This window comes from Ictalurus punctatus, chromosome 8 (assembly GCF_001660625.3).
Source record: "Ictalurus punctatus breed USDA103 chromosome 8, Coco_2.0, whole genome shotgun sequence".
Taxonomy (NCBI): domain Eukaryota; kingdom Metazoa; phylum Chordata; class Actinopteri; order Siluriformes; family Ictaluridae; genus Ictalurus; species Ictalurus punctatus.
In genome coordinates this window covers 22,513,903-22,531,913 of record NC_030423.2, presented here as the reverse complement: position 1 = coordinate 22,531,913, position 18,011 = coordinate 22,513,903, and the positions used below count along the sequence as shown (strand labels likewise).

The following is an 18,011-nucleotide window of genomic DNA, read 5'->3' as shown; positions in this document are numbered from 1 at the left end:
ACGAGGTTGGCGCATGTATGAAAGTGCAGTAAATTTGTATTATGGTGCAATAAACACACGTTTGCACTTTCAGGCATAGGGGGTGCAATATTATGTGCAGAGCAACAGATGGCCTACAGTCAGTAACTGAACACCTACAGAGTGGCCATACACGGTGGCCTTGATTACATGGAAACTCAGTGTGTACTCATACACACACACACACACGCACACACACGCACACACACACACACAGTCAAGACACGGTACGAGACACATAGTTCAAACATTAAGCGACACTTAGACAGGCACTCACACACCCACACACACTCACACATAACATACTCAGGCACCAAGTGGAGACAAATACAAAGTGGGACACACACACACGCACGCATGCACGCATGCGCACACACACACACACACACACACACACACACACACACACACACATGTCTAACAAACACATTTAACTCACAAATCCTTAGTGAGACTCTGACACAAAAAGACACACATGACACACACACATGTACACACACAGGATTACTGCAAGGGTAGAACAGAATCAGACACATGATGAATAATATTGAGTAATTGAGTCCACACACACACACACACGGCTAACAAACACGTCTAACTCACAAATTCTAAGTGAGACTCTGACACAGAAAGACACGTACGACACACACACCTTTCCAAGTGACACTTGGACATTCACACCCACACACACACTTACATAACAGACTCAAGAACCTGGAGGAGACAATCGTATAAACTGAGGGATGTTCTCTCTCGCTCTCGCTCTCCCTCTCGCGCTCTCTCTCACTTTCACATACACACTCTCAAACCGATGCTGACTCCGGTCCCATGGAGACCTCAGCCAGCTTTTCAATAATAATGATAATAATAAGAAGACGAACAACAACAACAATAATAATAATAATAATAATAATAACAATAATAATAATAATAATAATAATAATAATAATAATGGAGATAAGTGTGTGCTCAGGAAGGCTTGAATTACAGAGTTGCTGCATCCTCTGGGAAACAAGCTTAATTAATATTCTGCCTCTCTACTGCCTTTCCTCACTCCATTTCTCCTGCCTCCTTCCTTCGCTCGTGTTTATCACGCCGTCGGCCATATTCCTTCATCACATCTTGACAAATTAAAGGAAAAAAACAACAAATAAGGTGTCAGGCAACAGGGACCTCCAGAACAGCTTCAGTGCAGTACCTCAGAGTCATGAGCCTATATGCACAGGCCATTTCATTCACAAAGTTTCCAGGATCCTGTGCTCACAGAATCCGATTCCTATATTACCTATGTTACCAGGGTTCTTAGCTTCAGCCGTAGGTCGTCTCAACCCTAAGCATGAAGAGAAGACTGAACACTACACTGCTGTTACATTTACAAACACATACCGTGATATTACATATTCAATAAATGTCTGAAATTGTGTTTAATAAATTAGTAGTAAATCAGCAGAGTCGTTTTTAACACGGATTTAACTGTGATTTGCATTATGACCCCACGACTCCAACCATGACGTTAGAAAGCCTCAAGCTCATTTATAAGTCCAGATATAATCTCTCTTATTTATGATACATAACATTTTTAAAAAAATTAAATATAACATAATTTGATATACAGTATAAACACGAACTAACTTTCAACTGTATCGTTTGGGACACAGCCATGTTAGATAACGACTCACACTGCGAGATCTTCAGTGATTGACCACGCCCAGCTCATATACATACTTTGTTATGTAAGCAATAAAACATGTGCTGTTCTATTCAAATAATATGTCACACAGTGGTTTGATGAAGCGGAGCTACTGACACCACTTTTTATCCATTTACAGTTACATTTAACGTAGTGGAACATTCTCAAAACAAGTTAGCTCCTGTTTTCACTTATAGTAGCTATAAACAGTCGTTCCCTCACCAGCCTCTCTCTTTTCTCTTAATCAAACAACAAAAAACAACAACACCCAGCTGGTCATGTTACAGAGAAACTCCTCTGTCCGCTGACACTGGAGACTCCTACCATACATAATAAACAATTGCCTCCTTACAGAAAACTCCATATCAATGATTTCACAAGGTTAAAAAAATAAATAAAAATCCATTCATTCACAATACAAGTCCCTGCGAATGAGCTGTTACTATAGAAACAATTACATACTAGAACAAACGCATTAATATAAACCTGTGATTTGCATCTGCACTACTGTTAGAGCTGCTATTATAGTTATAGAACAATGAATCAACACCTTCTGACCAATCAGAATCCAGAATTCAACAGCATTTGAATATCAACACTTCTGCACACCTACAAGTGCAGCTTATATGAAAAATACATAGACAAAACCGAAACCTGAAGCTTTGACAACCTTTATCAGTGTGTGTGTGTGTGTGTGTGTGTGTGTGTGTGTGTGTGTGTGTGTGTGGTGGGTGTGCTGTCAGCCACTGTCAGCCTCTGGCATGTTGTTGCTTAGCAAACGGCACTTACTGTCTAACAACTCTCCCTCTCTCTATCTCTCTCTCTCTTTCTCACACACACACACACACACACACACACACACACACACACACACACACACACACACAGACACACCATTTAGCAGGCTTGTCTGGCAGGCACTGACAACGAAACTGGAGTTCAGCCAGGGACTCAGGTGATAAACATAAGCACTACCGCTCTTTGCTCTTTGTCCCCCCCCCCCCCCCCCCCCCCGCCCCTCTCTGTCTCTCTGTCTCTCTCTCTAACACACACACACACACAAACAGACACACACATACTTAAAACATGACCCCTACATCTGTCTCTCTCTCTCTCTAAAGAGCTACCGATTCAGGACCCATTAATACACTCTCCACACGAAGAATCCCTCTGCGATGAAAAAATCAGCTCCACTCTGGCACAGCTCCAAACTCATATTAATAGAAACCACCATCAATTCCAAAGATCAGAACAGAGGAGTGCGTCTCTCATCACGAATTACGGATGAGACACTTCAAAAAGATGCTCTACTCTACAAAGCCAGGATTATAAATTATTCAGTGTGTGTACTCACAAAGCATGGATCCAGAGTCAAGCCTGACCAACGGCTGCTCTAAACCACCTACACCCTTTGACAAGGGAGTTGTTGTTTTGTGTGTGTGTGTGTGTGTGTGTGTGTGTGTGTGTGTGTGTGTGTGTCTGTGATTATGAAAGTGCATTTTTGGGCAGCCTAATTTCTGTGCTTATGAGATGAACATAAAGTCTGTCCCATTCAGAAGGTACCATAAGGACAAGCAAAACCAATCCCATAATTCATCACTTTAGAGTTCGCCAGGAAATATGGCAGATCAGACTGTTTATCTGAAGTGAGGAAGTTTCCTTTGACTTTGTGTTACAAAAATGTTTCCAAATTTTGCTCATTCACATCTTTGGATAAAAAATTTCCTTTCCAGCTCAATCCAGCTTTCTTATTGTTACTGTCCTGCATCGAAGACGGCTTCGGCTGAATGCGCGTAGTGATGACGTCACATGATCATTTTCGAAAAATTGCAAGTTCCTCCGAAGAGTGCAGCGTTTGCTTGATGTCCTGTTAATTTAAACACAATTTTTTTTATATTTTTTAAATATTTTTTATTTTTACACACATAGCATATCTTGGATTAATGCCTCATTTACATCATGTAGGAGAATTTAAGAGGATAGCGAAAACGTCAAGTTATTCAGACCTGAAAGCATCAAAAAGCCTTGAACGCTTGAAAGCATTTCATACTTTAGGAACAAAAAGGCACTTATCTTTATCTAACAGAAGCATTCAGTAGTGCATATAGCATTAGCATATAGAAGGATTCAGGTTAAACATCAGAACATCTCTTCCCGATATGTTTTTAATAGAAACGAAGTGAGTGATATAATATCTAATTTGTAATTCTATACAAACTGAAATATATTTAAGATTTTATTGCCTAGTAGTCAGTTGAATCAGTTCTGCTGCGGTCAGAAATCAGGGCTGCCAAAAAGCTCCCACAATTTGACACATAATTAATATTTTTTTTCCGAAGCAAACGCAACTTTTGCAACTGCACGCTTTCCCGCAGGACGTGAAAGCAGCAGAAGACCTGGCTGTATTTGCATTTGTAGATTCTCCATCTTTATCTTAAACAAGGCAGTGTATTTAACTTGATATCTAGAATATGATAGTCAGTTAACTAGCTTGCTGTGTCGGTTAGTATATAAAATGTGTTTAAATAGTCCAAAGAGGCTGGAAGTGTTGAGGATGTGAGGATGGATTTTTAGTCAGAGGTGCTTCCAACTGAAATATAACGTACTCAGTGTCAGATAAGAATCCAGTAACAGAAATATGAGGTCTTCACTAGAAGGTGTGCCACTTCCAGTCGGTAACCCAAAACATCTTTACTTATATGTCAACTCAAACATCGATATCATTCCCAAGGTTTACTTTTAACTTTATTAAATTAGCTTCATCGTATTTTTTAAAAATAGTTTATTGGTTTAATGAAGTAGGTCTATTTTCAGACAAATCTGATGGTTAGATCAAAATACACTCGTGCTTTCAGTTGAACTCAAAGAACTCTCTAGAATCTCTAGAACTAGTAAAATAAAATGCTACTAGTAAAATAAAAATAAAAACCAGTAAAAGTCTGTAACATTTTTACCTGTGTGCCACTAGAGGGTGCTGTAGCATCCTCGGCATCCTGATTATACGTAAACAACACCTACACTAGCGACGTGAGGACAAAGCCTGACAAAGCTTGCCAGTCAAGAAAACCCTGCTGAAAAAAACTGCTTGGACTAGCATAATGCATATTGCTTGCAAGCAAGCAGCCAGCAAAACCACACTAGTTGCACCAGTAAGACCTGGTTTAAGAGCAAGAGTTCCCATAAACTGTCAAACTAGGGAAAAACCAAAGCCAATCCAACATACATCAACATGGAATTCATGCTGGGTTAAGGTGTGTTTTTGTTCCAGCTGGAAACATGTTTTTAGACTATTTAATGCTATTTTATATATTGGTGCCAATTTAATTATAAAGTATTAAATCAATAACGTCTAAACATAAGAATCAATAATCACTGTTCAATGCTAGGTGACATAGTTTATCTCTGAGTCTTCTCTTTGTCACATGAATCCTTTCATTTGTATAGGTTTGCATGATATTTAAATCAGAAAGCCAGGAAGTGGCTACAAGAGCAGAGAGCAACTGCTGTCAATGTGCACAGCAAACCAGGCTGACCACATACACCCCTGAAGAGACACTGCAAAGACCACCACATAAGACTATGTCACCGTACAGCCAAGAAAAAACTCATCTTTGTAAGAGTTTGAGACCCTGGTCGATTACAGAAATTTGTCTAATGATTCTTAGAAATGAACAACAACAACAAAAAAATTGGTCAGGTTAGTTAACATTCACAATGCTGCAATTTTAGCAAATTTGAAACAAAATTAGTAACTTGAAAATGCTTATTCATGCTCCACTATGCTTGATTTAGTGACCGCCACTTCTAGCCTTCATAAAGAGCTTCCTTACCTTGGCATAGAGAACACCTTTGGAAGCAAGTGCATCCTCCGCACGGCCATTGGGATAACACTCGAAATGTGCATCCAGGATGGGGTAGCGGCTGGCCAGGACGAGGCCACTGTTTAGGAACTTGAATCTTGAGCAGCAACCCTTCCAGCCATAGCGTCCCACGTCACTCAGGACATATGGGAAGTAGCGGTGCAGCTGACAGCAAAGTCGTTCCGATGCCCGTCTGTCAAACACTTCCTGCAGGCACAGGAAATCCAAATTGGCAGGAAAAAAGGCTGAGATCTCGTGGTCAAAGCCATCGTCCCCATGTCGACGTTTGCGGCCAACAGGCCTTTTGAAGAAAGAGGCACGGTGCTGTGAGAGTGTATTATTGGATGGTATTCCCCCATCTGTGGCACCATGGAAACGGGTCAAGGACTCGCGGGAGGCAGTGCGACTTTGCAAGCTGCCTATGTCTCCCTCACTGGACCGATGATTTCGGAATTCGGCCTCAGAAGGTTCAGGGTCAGGCGATGTGATGCTGATTTGGACCCCAGACGGATGCAAGGGACATTCTTCTGAGTTTGTGACCACTGTGGTGGAGTGGACTGGACAATCACTGGATTCCTGCATATCTGCTGGTTGGTGGATTGGACAATCTGAAGATGCTTCTTCCCCATTAGCGTGCAAGGGACATTCAGGAACACTTTGGGTGTTATGGACGGGGCAATCTGAACTTGTTCCACCTGATGAATGCACAGGACACTCTGCAACAGGATCACTGTCACCATCACTTACTGTTGCTGGTTCAGGACGCTGGTCTAATGAGGATGTACGTCGGAAGCCTTGCGTGGCCACGCTGCAGAAGGATGCAGCGCTAATTGAGGTGTTCGTAGGAGAATCAATGTAGATCTTGATCTGTGGTCGGCTCGCACCGTTACGGATGCGTTTGCCCACCTCTCGCGCCCTGCGCTGCGTGTCTGCCAAGTTGTTCAAGCGAGCCAGCGAGTCCGGAAGAAGGCACACGTTGGCACTGCCGAAGCAGAAACTGCGGCCTTGTGGGCGCCATTCACGAATCCCTGCCCCAGATCCTGCAACGTTACCATGCTCAGCCTGATTTTTGTCTGGTTTGCGGTATGAGTAGATATATGGGTGGCGGGATGCCTGCAGAGGTGCCCAGACCAGGAATCCCAGCAGGGCAAACGGTAGTGAGGCCAGGAGCAGTACTAGGTACAGCGGTGTAGAAATTAACATCCCTAGAGCCAGAAAGGAGCAGGGGTCCTGTGAGCGCCTTCGCTTTTCAAGTGACGTGGCCACACATGAGGCCATGAGCCTGTCCAGCATCCAGTAACAGGGGAAAACCAAGGCCCAGGACAGGTTGTTGAGAGAACTTAGAAAGGCACTTGGGTAGGGGGATGTGTGCAGAACCATTTTTATGTGGTAGTCTGGTTCAGAAATTTAACTCAGAAAAAGAAACAAAGACATAAATCAAACAAATTAACCTTAAAAGGAACTAGAAAGCTAACCCACACCCCTTATGAGCAGAAAATATCTCTACATGGTTCCGTCGTTATGGTGTGCTGATAAAAAACAGGCTCTCCAGCCTTGAGGCTTTAGATCTGCTGTTTTTTCCTCCCCAGTGAGGCTGCCTGGTGGAGGACTGAAATTCTACAATCTTATAAAGAATCTGAACATCCTGACAAGACAGTCACTGCTGGGCTTGATAATATTCCACACTTCTCAGTTGCAGAACGGGATGTCAAATCACCAGCACCACCGCTGTCATCTTTTTCATCGTCATTATTGCCGAACCTGCAGGTAACCAAGAAGGAGAGGCGAGAGAGGGACTTAGATGAAAGCTGAGGAGAATGTGCAATCAGCAAAAAATGGGAACTGGAAATCAGATTGAATCACGATGAATAATGAATAATATTAGCTCCTCACGGAGCGCGGAGAATCAGAGAGATCCGGAATTTACGCACACTTATAACCAACATTATTCTTTCACTGATTTTCGTGATTTTTGTGTGCATGGGTGTATAGTTAGGTGTATAAGACTAACAAACAGTAAAGTCTTAGAAATTAAATCTATCTACATCACACATAAAATCCTTTTTAGTAAAAGAACGGAACATACTGTACAAAACATTCCCGAAATCCCTTATGATTTACCATAATCATGCACTGTCTCGAAATCACTTTTATTTTTTGTTTCTAATTTAATTAAAAAATCTGTCCGGCAGATGTGTCTTATTTATTCAGACCGACCTTATGATTAAAAAAGACAAAACTAAGGGAATTTAAAAGAATCTCAGCACAGATGTAACTCCAAAATATAATAATTAGGCAATCCATAGTGCCATTTTCCTCATGCCTACCTGCCTTGCAATCTGTGGACTCCTAATTTCCTAAGTGAAAAAATAAACGGATCCTTGGTCTTTTCTGGTTCTTTATGTCTTGCTAGCCTTCTGTGTCATGAACTTTGTGTATTTTGATTAGGAATACAGCTACGCCCTGGAGTTTATTGCCTTTTATTGTGTTGTTGACCTTCTTGACAGTTACGGCTATGACTCTGATGAGTACTAATAAAATCACGATTTGCACATATGCTCCCAGCATTCAAATAGCACTCATCTAGACAGGAAGAGACAGCTATGCAGTCGTCTTTGTAAACAAAAAAAAACAATATACATTTCTGTGCAGTAAAAACAATGTGCCTAATTTTCTCTGCAATAAGTAGGTAATTAAGGAAGGAAATGACAATTTCTTAGATTCTGTCATGTCAGAGTCAACCATTCTACATAACCATTGACCTTTTGTATATATGGAAACTCACATAATGAGTAACCAGGAAGTTGTTGATAAAAGCAGATCAAATCAACATCAATCTGTCTGTCTTTACAGTTCTGATGGATCTGCGAGTGTTCTGAGATTAGATGCTAAAAATCACTAAAGCTGCAGCTCATCAGTGTGTTCCTCAAGCTTATACAACCTGCTGTGCCCAATTCCACCCCTAATTTATCACAGCTGGCTACCAGTTTGTTTTTTGTTTTTTTAGATGCTAAATGCATTTGCCAGAACGCCTTGAACTGATTCTTCACTTTAAACACAACATCTTGATAGTCAGGATTGTAAAGTGTTGTTGGTGATCAATGATACATTCAAACAGTGATTAATCCCTCCATCCATATATCCATCCATCCATCCATCCATCAGTCATCCATTCCTTCATCTCTGCCCTCAATTAATACACCTATAATCTACCCATCCATCCATCCATCCATCCATCCCTGGTCTATCAGCCAGCCTATCATAAATCCACCAGTCACCAATCTATGTATCATCCATCCATCCATCCATTCATCCATCCCTCTGATCCTCCATTCGTTCACCAGTGATCATTCATCCTCGATCCACCAGTAATCCACCAATTCATCCACTCATACCCACTTTAACCTGCATCTATTTACCAGTGATAATCAATTTATCCATCCATCTACCCATCCATCCATCCCTGCTCTATCAGTCAGTCTATCATCCATCCACCAGTCACCAATCTATGCATCATCCAGCCCTCCATTCATCTACCAGTGATTCAAGATCTATCCATTTATCCACCAGTAATCCATTCATATGTCCATCCATGTATCTATCTTCAAGTGGTCATCCATTCATTCATACATTCTTCTCCACCAGTAATCAACCCTTCTATCTACCCATCCATCCATCTAAACCTCCATCCTTTCACAAGTGATCATCCATTCATCCATACATCTATCTGTTCATCCACCTCTGCCCTTCATACTGATGAACAGTCTTCTATGGTCTAATTATCTATCTGTTTTCCATCCAACCATCCTTGCACTCAACCATTAATCCATCCATCCATCTATCCGTCCATCCATCTAGCCATTGATCCATCCATCAATTCATCCATCTCTGCCCTCTATACTTTCACCAGTGATCTATCTGTTTGTTATCTATCCCTTCCTTTATCAAACCACCAGTGGTTCAAGATCTTTCCATTTATCTATCCACCCATTCACCTCAACCTTCATTCAGCCATCTATTCAATCATGCATCCATCCATTCATCCATCCATCCCTGCCCTCAATCCCTTGACCAGTGACATATTTACCATCCATTCAATCAACCATCCATCCATCCATCCATCCAATAGTGATCCCTCCATCTCTGTCCTCTATACAGATGGAGAGATAAAAGCAAGACAAACAGGGACAGAAAACTACTCCCACAGCCATTAGACAAGAATAACACTTTCCCACTCAAATACACACACAGAAACACACACACACACACACAAACACACACACACACACACACACACACACACACACACACACAAACACATGCAAACACATACACACACACACACACACACATACACACACACACACACACACACACACACACACACACACACACACACCCGAGCTTTACCCATCATGGCTGTCCCTCTGCTCTGAATCTCCGTGTGTGAACGTGTGCATGTGTGAGTGTGAGTGTGTGTGTGTGTGTGTGTGTGTGTGTGTGTGTGTGTGTGTGTGTGTGTGCATGTGTGCACATGCGTACGTGTGTGTGTGTAAGTGACGCTAATTTTGTGTGGAGGCTGATTTTGTTCGATCACACATGCCTGGCCGAGCAACACAGGAACAGGAAGATAAGAGAACAACACACACACAAAGAGACGTTGCAGCTGTGCGGACAGCCCGCACACACACACACACACACACACACACATACATGCACACAGCATAATATGCTAGCATACACATGTGCACATAAGGGAAAAGGGTGTGAAGATGAGCATGATGAAAACCAGCAAAAAGTTCATGCACCGAGAGTCTCTCTCTCTCTCTATCTACCGGTCTGTCTCTCTCTTTCTCTTTTTCTGTCTGTCTGTCTCTCTCTCTCTCTATCTCTTTTTCTAACTGTCTGTCTGTCTCTCCCTATCTATCTGTCTGTCTTTACTTCCTGTGAAAGCTGGCTGTTGACTTCCTATATACACAGGTGCTTTGTGCATGTCTATGTGTGTGTGTGTGTGAGTGTGAGTGTGTGAAAGTGAGTGTGTGTGAAAATGAGTGTGTGTGTGTGTGTGTGTGTGTGTGTGTGTGTGTGTGTGTGTGTGTGTGTGTGTGTGTCTCTGAGCAAAAACATTTTTAATTTGTTGCTATGGTGACCTCCTTGCCCATCATTCATTTATGATCTTTAATGCTGTAATCAGTCTGGTCTCACACACACACACACACACACACACACACACACACACACACACACACACACACACACACACAAAGACAGAGCTTCAATATCATTTTCAATATGTTTTCATTATCGTTTATACTTTGGGGGTTTATTGGCAGACACAAGCTATTGTTATTAACACACACACACACACACACACACACACACACACACACACACACACACACACACACACACACAGTGTGAATGTTTTACAAGACCAAGCCCTCGGTTAAAGGAGGTATCCACAGTCCAATCCCTTTAAATACACACCAAACACACACTGTGTAAAACTGCAGTCATAAAATATGTGTAATATCATGTAAAGTTTAACTAATAAAACACTCCGAATCATGCTGTTAGAGGAAAATAATCAATTCCAGCGTGGTGTAATGAATCAGAGTTACTACTACCCTAAATTATTTTAGTTATTTCCCTAAATCAGCATGTCTATCTATCTATCTATCTATCTATCTATCTATCTAATTGGATGCGCAATTGGATGCACACACTGAAAGGTTGTGAATTTTTGTACTATGTGTAGTTGTTACAAACATTTTATTAAACTTTACCCAGATTTGGTGATTAAATAAGGACTGGATCACATCGAACACACTTATCTGTGTCTCTTTAGTAGATCTTTTTATTTATTTATTTATTTATTCCCCGACCAAAAAATAATTATGAGCATAATGTATAAACACACTTATCCTGTCGCAAGCAGACGGATCAAAACCGGACGCCTTGACTAGCCCATTACACGGCGTCCATTTAGGATGCCTAATGAGTGTGACACATTTGTAGATGGATTATAACTGTCAGATCCATGATAATCCCCGATTTAACTATCAGGATTTAATACTCCATCAGTCTGGCAACCGAGTCCGGTATTGAGCTCCACTCTGAGAGAAACACTCGTTAAAAAGAAAAAACGGAGTTACTGGACGTCTGTTTGTTTGTTTGTTTGTTGTTTGGTAACATGGGTGATCTGGAAGGCTGGCTTTGCTCGGCCTATGACGGGTATTTTCTTTCTTTCATTAGTATTATTTTTTTTATTAAGCCTATAAAACCCCTTCTGAGACTGCAGTTTCGGATTTAGAGCCACTGCAAATCAGCAGGATCAAAGTAAATAAGAAAATAAGGAAATAATACTGATAGGAATAATATGAAACGACTTCTTCGTGACCGGTCTTTATAAAACTGCTACGCTTGTTCCATCCCACACTGTGCTCCTCTCTACGGGATTATATTCAGACCGTTTTTAACAATATTAAGCATATTTCTAGACATTTCTTCCTAATATTAAAAATTGATGTTGTCTTGTTTTATTTTATAAGAAATATAAAAAACGTCATCATAAAAAGACTTGATAAATATCTCATCATTAATCTCAAAATATTATATGACAATATGTTTAAGGATGATTTACTGCATTTTAAAATGATTTAAGATGGTTAGGAAGACAGATATAAATGATCTGCACTTATATAGCGCTTTTTTAACCTTAGCAGTTCTAGAAAAGCGATTTACATTGTTTATCATTCACCCATTCACACTCACACTCACACACCAATGGTAGCAGAGCTGCCATGCAAGGCGCTAACTTACCATCGGGAGTAACTTCAGCGTCTTGGTATGTGGAGTCATGTGGGCTGGGAATCAAACTGCCAACACTACGATTAGTGGACAACCCACTCTACCACCTGAGCCACAGCCGCCCAAATGTACTCAATTATTTGCTGGTGTAATTAATTAGGCAGCATTCTGTGCACAAAACCTTTTTTTTTTTTTACAGTATTAATGACCCCCATGAGACGTCTTTATTTTCTAAGAACTTCATTTAACACACCATTTTTATTACTTAACTCCTTAGTTTAGTTTTTTAATGTCTCAGTGGTTGATTATTTCCACTTCACACCAGCTATTAAAAGCACAGTCTGCCGCTCACGTGGAGTACAAACAGGAGTTGTGTGATTAACTACAGCGTTTCTAAATGAAATGTTCATCTCAGACGTAACACAAGCGGATTTTGCAGCCCCATCGAGTCACATTTTGTGTCGCGCCTCCTCACGTATGTACACCTGACCCTTCGACTTTACTTACACCCACAGCTTTTAAAGCATCTGTATCACACGAGAGTTTATGGGGGAGGGGTTTTTGTAGCCAAATAGGCCTTTAGTTGGATGGATTGAATTTTGCTGTATTAACAATTATGCACATCCCCTTTAGATCAGAAGAAAGCGTTTACATTAGTAGTGGATCTTTAGAATGTTGCTCAGAAGTTGAAATCTGTCCAAGCTGCTGATTGCGCCCACTAAGTGTGCATGTTTCCCATCGTTATTGTGTGGAGGTCATGGAGCATGTGTGTCATGACTGGAGGGGTTATAGCTGGCTAAGATGTCACACACATATACACATATACCCACAAACACACACACACCACCTACGCCTGGCTATCGCATGAGAGTCATCTACCTTACCAAGCAGATGTAATGACACATTTAAGACAAGCAGCATGTGCGAAAAGGTCCATCTTTTTTGTGGGGCATTGGTGGCTTAGGTTTTAAAGGCTCTGGGTTCTGATCAGAAGGTCAGGAGTTCAAGCTCAGCACTGCAAATCTAACATTGTACGGCCCATGGGCAAGGCCCTTAACCCTCAATTGCTCAGATGTATAAATGAGATAAACATAAGTCGCTCTGGATGAGCGCGTCTGCCAAATGCCGTAAATGTTTTGTTTATTTTTATTTATAATTTTACCCTATTCTTTTCCCAAACTTTGTCAAATCTAGTCATTGCTAATTTCCAAATCAAAAACTAGCTCTCATCTGTATGACTAATCTGGGGTGTTACTAGGAGACTAAACCTCAGACGTCCACATGATATGATATTGATTCAATATTAGACGATCTGCTAGGATACAATACAAATACGTTTTTGATTTTTTGAGGCAACGATTGGTCATGGTCTCGCCGAATCTCACCGGATCACGACACTCACTTCACATGACTGGTTGCACCTGGTTCACGTTTTGGTTTAATGCGCTCTAGTATTTAAGTCACGTCTTTCGTTGGCGATTTTTTGTCAGCTCGTATGTATGTTTTTGCCTTGAGATCGTAGTTCATGTTTAGGTGTTGATGATTTACGGTGTCTGTACTGTCCGTGTTTTGTTTCTTAATAAACTTGATCGGCACTTGCACCCGCCGCCTCTATAAATATAGTGGCACGATACGTTATTTGATGATACCACTGAATTTGAAAAAAATACATGATACGATTAAATTGAAAGTTTTAAGGCAACAATTTGATATTTGACAAGACCACTGAATCTGCTACGATACGATACCGTACAATATGTTTTCGATTCTTAGGACAACGGCTTGATATTTGACGAGACCACTGAATATGAAAAGATATGATATAATACGATACCATATCATTTTTGGTATTTAACGATACCACCGATTCCGCTACGGTACAATACGATACAATTTCAATCCATAAGGCAGCGGTTCAATATTTGACGATTACGATGTGATACAGCATAATACCATTTCAGTTCTTAGGACAATGATATGATAATTTGACAATACCACTAAATCTGCTATGATACGATATGATATGAAAGCATTTTGTTTCTTGAGACAATGATTTGATATTTGGTGATACTGTACCACTGAATCTGACACACATCAGATTGAAAATACGTTGTTTTTTTAACACGCTGGTTGTTTGACCTTTTTCGATAGTCAATTTTTTATTTGTATAGTGCTTTTAACAATGGGCATTGTCACAAAGCAGCTTTACAGAAGTAAATTCATTCAGAATATAATTTTTAAATGTATGGATTTATTCCTATTGAGCAAACCAGAGGCAACAGTGGCTAGGAAAAATGCCCTGAGACGATAAAATAATATTTTACCTATAACAACTGCTGCCTCGATTCGTTTCATTCATTTTGTTGAATTGTAAATCGATGCATCGATCGAACTGCCTGCTCGTCACACCCTTACAATGAACCACCCGGCTTGCTCTTTGCTCTTTAATATATTGGAGAAGCTACACGTACTATAAATGGACATCCATAGGTTTTGGCTTGTTATTCATACAATGTGCATTAAAAACAGAATTTATGGTCAGAAAATGGATTCTTCTTTAATTCAGTCTTTATACATGAGGATTGTCAGTACAGAAAGTATCCGCATGTCTCCTGTCTTCTCTTCTCTTCTCTCTCTCTCACTCCTGTATGCGTGTGTTGGTGTAAGGACAGAGCCGGATGCGCTTGTTGAAAATGTAATGTGATTAGCGGATATGAATAACTGCGTAACTATTAGCACAATGCAATTAGCAGTGTAACTCAATCAGAGCTGCTGCCTCCCTGTAGAAGAGTCATCACTCACCCGGGTGTGTGAGCCGCGAGTGTGTATATACATATACATATGTGTTGGTGTGTGTGTGTGTGTGTGTGTGTGTGTGTGTGTGTGTGTGCGCACTGTCTTACTCTGACTGGGAGACCACATGGAGGTTCAAGAACACAACAGGAGAGTGAATATAAGTCAGAGCAAATATAAGCAACCCTAACCATAACCCATAACCCCTGACCCCAAACCCTTCTCAGACACGCCCTTTAAACAGCGTCTATGTTTGATTGTTCTCCGTTTTAAACTCCTGGAGTGTCTTTATACTGAAGTAAATGTGCGAAACCCCTTTTCCCACAGGATATACAGTAACACAATCTTTACCAACATGTCAATTCAGACAGGGTATATTTCATCAGGATTTTTTTTTTTTTTTCAGATTAAGCCCTATTTGGATCGCCTTAGTTTTACAATGTGAAGTAGGATAATTATTACCGGAGTATCTCTGGGATTTTAGTCCCGTCCAAATCCGCGTATGTCAATAATTGTTTACTGTGTTTAGTAAGTCCACGCGTCTGACAAGATTACCTTCTATAAACTGAGCAGTAGAAATAAGTCCAGGTAACACATATTCCGTCTGAATTGACATGCTGGTAAAGATTGCGTTATGTCAAGTAAGAAAAGAGCTTTTGCACTTTTTCTTGAGTATAAAGACACTCCAGGAAGCGCTCACTCTTTTTCTATCGTCTCCCGCTGGAAGAAATAGGAAGAGTTTAAAACACAGACGATATTTAATAGGACGTATCAGAGAAGCGACACCTCCGAGGGTTATTGAGTTCCTTGCACAGGTACAGCCTACAGACATGTTATGGTCATGTGACCTACCAATAATCAATTCCAACAACAAGCGCGTATGATAAAAGTCCAAACGTATGTTTCGATGATCATGGTGAAGACACGCCCGTCTCCATAATTTATACAAAGATTGCTCGTCCTATGTGAATCAATCAGAACAGAGGTATATCTGGAAATCTTAAGTACTTTATTTTACTGATGTCCCAGAGATACTTCGGTATAATTACTCAGCAAATAGGGATTAAGCAAACATCCAAGTAGATACTCAAGATTTAAAATGTCTGCTCCTTGGTGTAAAGCACTTCATTTGGGACACAAGTGAAGCTCAGAGAGGATCCATTTCCTATATGATGGACAGCAGTGGAAGATTATGATGGTGACTCCGAATTACCCATCATGCTCTCAGGCAGTGGCCCAAATGAGCGTTCTCCAGGACTGTGCTCTAAATACATTCAAATCTAGATCATGTCAGATCAATACACACACACACACACACACACACACACACACACACACACACTACTTTCCCCCTCTTCAGACATTGACACAGTTCACGCTGGTCTAATTCAGCCCAGTTACACATACTATAAATATATACTATATTATATTTATTCCATGACCAAAAATAGTAGTTTATTATTTCATAGTTATACCAGCAAGAAAACACCAAGCATATACTGAAGTGTATTGATGTGCATGAACTACTGAAACCTACTAAATATTGGATTGTACTGAATACTGAGGTGTCTGGAATGTTGAAGTGTACAGGATACTGAAGTTTATGGAATAATGCAATTTACTGAATACTAAAGTGTACAGAATACTGAGGTTTACCAAATACTGAATTGTACAGAATACTGAAGTAAATGGTATATGATCTGCACTTATATCGCATTTTTTAAACCATAGAAGTTCTTCAAAGCACTTTACACTCTGTCTCATTTACACACACACACCAATAGTAGCAGAGAATCCATGCAAGGTGCTAACTTGCCATCAGGAGCAACTTGGGGTCCAGTGTCTTGCCCAAGGACGCTTCGGCATGTGGAGTCATGTGGGCTGGGAATCGAACCGCCAACTCTCAGATTAGTGGACAACCCGCTCTACCACCTGACCCACAGCCTCTCCAGAATACAGAAGTGTACAGAGTACTGAAGTGCACTGAATACTGAAGTGCATGAACCACTGAAGTGTGCTAAATGCTAAACTGTACTGAATACTGAAGTGTAAGTTATGTTGAAGTGTACTGAATACTGATGTGTATGGAATGCTGAACTGTACTGAAAACTGAAGTGCACAGACTACTGAAGTGTATAGAATACTGAAGTGTACAGAGTATTGAAGTGTACTGAATACTGAACTGTAGAAAATACTGAGGTGTGCGGAATATTGCAATTTACTGAATACTTAAGTGTACTGAAGTTTACCAAATACTGAATTGTACTGAAAACTGAAGGGAGAGTGTACGGAAGCGTATGGAATACTGAAGTGAATAGAATACTGAAGTGTACTGAAATACTGACACTACACACTGATGAGACAGGGAACAGCCCCCACCAACACACATTTGTTTTAAATTTATTAAAGGTAACTCAACTTTGTTCTGAACAGGCTTTGTAATTTATGGGTGATTATTTTTCAACATACACATAAGTATGAAGAAAATCAGAATTACCATTAACATTTACACACAACTTTATGGAAGGATTTATAAACAGGGCATGCCGTGTGTGTGCTGAGTATTGCGCTGCATCGTCACAGCTTCACTGACAAGAATGAAACTTCAGTAACAGTCGAATTACATCTTAAAAGCCACAGAGCCAGATCTTATTGTTTGATGCTCTTTATGTCTGTGCTTTTATCTATCTCGTCACAGTACAGGAACTGAACCATTTATCACATGCACACACACACACACACACACACACACACACACATACACACTCACAATGCCTTAAATTCATAAAGGAAATGTAATATATTACTTACTTTGGATAATTAATGTAAATTGCCACAGT

The 18,011-nt window shown here is 40.5% G+C and overlaps 1 protein-coding gene across 3 annotated transcripts in view; it reads right to left on the bottom strand.

Moving 5' to 3' along the window:
* Positions 1 to 18,011, bottom strand: part of smpd3 (sphingomyelin phosphodiesterase 3) — a 53,227-nt gene that overhangs the window by 22,465 nt on the left and 12,751 nt on the right. Inside the window, exons 1-2 of one of the 3 annotated variants that reach the window (XM_053682071.1) lie at positions 9,979 to 10,136; positions 5,539 to 7,329 (exon numbers count right to left, since the gene is read on the bottom strand). In XM_053682071.1, the coding sequence (XP_053538046.1) occupies positions 5,539 to 6,948 (1,410 nt within the window). In that variant the 5' untranslated portion in view covers positions 6,949 to 7,329; positions 9,979 to 10,136. Of the gene's footprint in view, positions 1 to 5,538; positions 7,330 to 7,895; positions 8,169 to 9,978; positions 10,137 to 18,011 lie in introns of those variants that run through there. The other 2 variants (XM_017475141.3, XM_017475142.3) reach the window with 2 other exon arrangements.